Source organism: Daphnia magna, linkage group LG5 (genome assembly GCF_020631705.1).
Source record: "Daphnia magna isolate NIES linkage group LG5, ASM2063170v1.1, whole genome shotgun sequence".
Classification (NCBI taxonomy): Eukaryota; Metazoa; Arthropoda; class Branchiopoda; order Diplostraca; family Daphniidae; genus Daphnia; species Daphnia magna.
Window position 1 is genome coordinate 5,421,627 of NC_059186.1, and position 5,102 is coordinate 5,426,728.

Genomic DNA, 5,102 nt, shown 5'->3' on the forward strand with positions numbered 1-5,102 from the left:
GACGTCCACGCCAGCCTGAAGTCCAAACCCTGTGTACCACGCGTTAATCATCTGATTGTATCGTCTTTGTATCTACGTGAATCATCGACATCCGTTTGTTTGACTACTTCATTGTCTTTGAACGTTTCTACGTCATGAATGAAGCCGTAGTAAAATCCGAGAGTATTGAATCGGGCAGCAATATCCTGAAAGAAGATGAAATGAAGCCTCAATCATTGAAGAATGAAGGTTCCCTCCTTCCAGAAAACGATCTCAAGCAGAAACGTGGGCGGCCCATACGAAGTTAACGAATCAGTTCAGAAAAGCAGTGGCAGATCACTGGATCAGAGCCATCAGACTCAAGAAGTTACAAGTTGCAGCATGGAGAGATGAATTAGTTCGTATCTACGAAGAAGTCAAAGATCTTCACCACAAGTATTTGGAAAGCTTGCCCGATATTACGGATCAACAACGTCAAGTGGGGAAAAATGGGAGTTACAATTCGACACTGAACACGGGGAAATTCTCAAGTTCGTCATTAGGTATGCCACGTCATCCCTCCATTCAGCCAGTTTCATTGGGACGTCAACTTCAGACGTCACGATAAGCACAACTGTTCCGGCGAAGAGTTAAAATTATTGGTTGTCTTATTTGTAGAAGCGGCCATTAGAGACCAATTTACGTATTCGCTTTATGGTCCTTTTTTGTTTTGCCTCCCCCCCCATCTGTTCTGTGTCTTTGTCCCGTATCTCTTGTAAGAAGACGCTAGGAAGGGTAGTAGACCCTATTATAGGACACAGTCTCTCTCTTGCATTTTTGTAATCTATCCAGACGGACGAGTCGTCTTATTCTCTTCACACATTCGGTGTGCCCCAACTCTATTCTGCAGTACTTACAAAACTGCCGCATTCGCAATACACATAAGGTGTTACGCTATAGTCCCTACAACACTATAGCCAACTGTATCCTTGGCATCAATACAGGCTTAAGGATATCCCATCTCGAATCTACTTAACTTTTCTCTGCTAAACTGAGGAGCTACCGAACATTTTGGTCCTTCAAACTGGAGCCGCATCAGTAAGCAAATGGAGCATCTGGTCTGACCCGAAGCTTAATTGGAAGTTAAGGATTGCGAGATATCTCGATTAACACAAGGTTAGTCATCGGATCATAAAAATACCACGTGGACTAGTCGACCGAACATCGTTGGTCAAGTTACCCTGTTCAGATCTCTATCTAGTCCAAGCAGCAGTCAAAACGGATTATTCAGCCCTTTTTGCAGAAAATAATGCAGCAGCAAGAATTGCAGCGACGTCAAGGTCGCGTCCCATTAGCCCATCTGTTGCCATAACAATCACGGATGCAGCAACAGATGCAGTAGCCCAAGTAGTCGCCTCTCATCCTTCCATCGCAAAAATCGCACGGTTAACACGCCTACGAACCACTACAAGACGCCAGATCACGAACACGTGATCGCAGTTTGCATCAGCCATCAGAAAAGGAGAATCGTGAAGTGGTTTGAAAGTCCTTGTCGAGTACGCAAGGGAGTTGTTAAAAGAAGCGCGTGACATCAACTATCATCTGCTAGAAGGGGAAGAGCCGGAAGAATTTGACCGGCAACAGGAGGCACATATTAGGTATGTCCAGTAAGTTAAGGCAGTGGACACAGAGTTCCAACGGTATCTCTCCTCACATGCAGATTTACCACCGTCAATCAGAGGTAATAACCCACCTCCGGAAGCATCAAGGTATTTCCCGCAAGAATGTAATCAGCAGCAACACAGATAATTGTAGCAAGATGAACGCCACCGAATTCGGACCTCTCTACACGGTAGTCAGCACTCGTTATCAGGATCACAAGTAGCTACGCACACACAGCGCCAAACTGAAGCCCAACAGAGGGCCAATGCAGCCCAGTTGGATTTACAGGAAGCAGAACAAGCATTACAATCGCTCAGAGGACGGAGAGAGTAGTTTATTTGCAGAATTCTGCAACAACGATGCAGTTTATAGATGGTGCCAAGACAACAGACAGGGGGGAGCAGCCAGAGAAACCTACCCACATCATTCAGAGGCCCCAGACGACTGGATCGACATGTATCGTCTTAGTCTTTTACACCCACCTATACGCATGGAATGCGGATCACATTCGACAGTACGAGCAGAGTTACCTGATTTCGGGAGAAAAGCTTTGGTGTGGTTTGCGTGGATAGATTTATTCCGAGCGCTAGACTACGACACATCTAAAGCAGGTGGAAAGAGATCTCCCATACTGAAGAGACGTCTACGTGGCGACTGTCTAGACTTAGTCTATGGTCTGGGGGTGGAGAAGCTGCCTATATTCAGGCTTTGGTTAGACTAAAATAAAACTACGGTCGGCGTGATGTTATGTGAACAGCCCATATTCGAGCGTTGGAAAAAGTCGAAATTCACAAGAACGATTCTGCATCGTTCAAGCGTTATGCAGAGAAAGTACGCACCCATCTCTTCGATTTCGCCAGGATAGATGAAACCGCAGGAGCCAATATCACCGAAAGAATCTGACATTCCCGTAGCAACAAGACAAGAACTGAGACGACAGATAAAGACATCTACACTTCTGGCAGCAGCTACTGATTCAAGTGCGAAGCATCGCATAGGCTGGAAAATTGTCAGCTGTTTAAGGACCTTACGATTAGAGAAAGACTATCGTTTTGTATCCGACGTCGTCTATGTTTCAACTACTTTAAGTCTCGACTCTGCCATGGAATACAGAGTGAAGAAAACTTGTTCTATCTCCAGTTGCAGACGTCTGCACTATGCTTTACTCCACGACCAGTCAAAAGAAACCGATGAATTAGTTCGTCCAGCCACTGCACGTACCGGCCAGTCAAGAAGAAAAAATGCAGCCGTTGGCATAATCCAACTCGATGTACTGGATCCTAAGGGAAGAACCGTAAAAGCCAACGTGTTTCTCGACGAAGTTAGCGATAGCACCCTTTTCAGGGAGGGATTCATTCGTCGGTTAAAGCTAAGAGGATGTTCACAAACACACTCCATGGATGGCGCTGGAGGAGTCTTAAAGAAGTACACTTCACGTCACATTCAACTTAGAGCAAGACTGCGCACAGGCGACTTGGTTACACTGCAAGATTCGACCATGCCTACTGTCGCGAGTGCGGTGGCGCTTGTGAATTGGAACACAATGAACAAACGTTGGAGACATTTGGCAGACCATCCTGTGGAAAGTAATGGCGGATGCGTGGACATTCTTCCTGCAATAGATCAAAGACACCTGACGAAAGATATTGAATCCCGGGTTGGACGAGAAAACGAAAAAACATGGATTTCCACTCGTCTTGGATGGATCGTAAGAGGAGTAATCGGGACTACAATCAGAAATCTGATGGTGAGGACACATGCAGTGTTCGCAAACATCGAAGAAGAAGGAGATGCGTTGGCGAAGCAGATGCGACGCTTCTGCGATACCAAAGATTTTGGGACGGAGTACAAGATTGATTGCGTTATCGAAGCAGATAGACAAACTATCAAAATTCTAGAAAGCGGAACATGCAGCTTAGCTGTCGGTTATGAGACCCCCATCACTTGGAAGATTGGGGAGCCAAATTTTCCAAATTACCGCCATTTGAATGAAAGTGGATTGGCAACCCTGTTGCACCGGTTAAAACAAGAACCCAATCATGGACAGGAGTATACAAAGGCCATGGAAAAGAGCTTCGAAAAGGGCTATGCTATTGTGTTGGAAGATGCCGACTACGGTCCACCGGAGTATTATCTTGCTCACCATGGGGTGAGAAAGTGTACAAAGCTACGCATCGTGTTTGATGCTGCAGTACCGTTCAAGGGGAAATGTCTGAACGACAGTATCCTCTGTGGTCCGGCTTTACAAACCCCAAGGCCATCAGTCATCGTCAAATTTCGGGAAGGTGAGATTGCGTGGGCAGCTGACATAGAAACTATGTTTAGCTGAATTCGGCTGAGACAAGGAGACGCACGGTACTGCCGGTTTCTATGGAAAAGGAGAGGAGGAAGCTCGCGTGTGTGAAATGAAGAGACTCCCTTTTGGTGCTACCTGTTCGCCGTTTATCGCAATAAGTACCACCCGGAGATTTGCTTCCGATCTTATTGATGATCCAAGAGTAATCAAAGCAATAAACAAAAAGTTGTACGTTGACGATAACCTTAGCTCCGCCAAGTACTGGAAAAAGGTATTGAAGAAGCTGTGGGTGTTAATGAAATTTTAGCAAAGGGAGACATGCACCTGCAAGGTTGGATTTCCAATTCCGAAGCTTTTCTGAAAACAGTAGCACTTGCAAGCATAGGTGTTAGTTCAAATCTGTCCCAATTTTTGTTAAGCAGTAACGACTCTGAGAAAGTCCTTGGCGTCTTCTGGAATCAGAAATCGGACACTCCGAATTTTAAAGTTAGTGGGTTGGAAGAATTAGTCTACACTCGCGCCGGAATTGCAAGTCAAGTAGCGAGTCTGTTCGATCCACAAGGGATGGCAGTGTCTCTTATCGTTAAAGCAAAGATCAAGCTTAGAGAGCTTGGAACAAAAGGGCTCCAGTGGAACGATAACGTCAGCAATGAAAACCGTGATTGGCGGGTTGAATGGTTTACCACCTTTATACAGCTCAACAACATCGACATTCCTCGCTGCTTATTCCCAAATGAAGAGAATATTGTAACGCGGGGAGTTACTTGAAGAACCGGGTAGTGATTAAGACACGTTTATTCACTGTAAAACGTACACAACACTACAACAGATGTAAGTAAACTGGGGTACAGGAAGGGAAACGTACGAGTATTTATGCTTTTTGAGAACACAAGCTATCGTGGTCTATACCGGATACTATATCGGATGTCTCTACGTACAAGACTGCAGGACATCTCGGATAGGATTGCGGGAAATCTCCGATAAAAGATCGCTGGACATATAATAATAATGGTATAATATAATATTTTTGGTGTTTCCATATGCTACCCGATTACCTGACCCGATAATGACAATAACGAGTAATAGAAAGACTATTTTGTATTGCAAAAATTGTTCTACTTAGCCGGAGGGTAGGGGAGTCTACCGATAATACAGTCTACACTTTTCCAGACATTTAATACCTAGG

At 45.0% G+C, this 5,102-nt stretch overlaps 1 protein-coding gene across 1 annotated transcript; it reads left to right on the plus strand.

Annotated features, from left to right (window-relative positions):
- Window positions 1–2,485: 2,485 nt before the first annotated feature.
- On the plus strand, window positions 2,486–4,684 carry LOC123472625. Its single transcript, XM_045174496.1, has 3 exons — window positions 2,486–3,905; window positions 3,961–4,118; window positions 4,166–4,684. The coding sequence occupies exons 1-3, from the start codon at window positions 2,486–2,488 to the stop codon at window positions 4,682–4,684; spliced, it is 2,097 nt and encodes a 698-aa protein (XP_045030431.1).
- Window positions 4,685–5,102: the final 418 nt, after the last annotated feature.

Excerpts from the sequence above, each read along its gene's own strand:
- LOC123472625 (XM_045174496.1), top strand. The coding sequence starts at position 2,486 with ATGAAACCGCAGGAGCCAATATCACCGAAAGAATCTGACATTCCCGTA. Across the intron at positions 3,906-3,960 it reads CATCGTCAAATTTCGGGAAG|ACAAGGAGACGCACGGTACT; the intron begins GTGAGATTGCGT and ends AATTCGGCTGAG. Across the intron at positions 4,119-4,165 it reads ATCTTATTGATGATCCAAGA|CTCCGCCAAGTACTGGAAAA; the intron begins GTAATCAAAGCA and ends CGATAACCTTAG.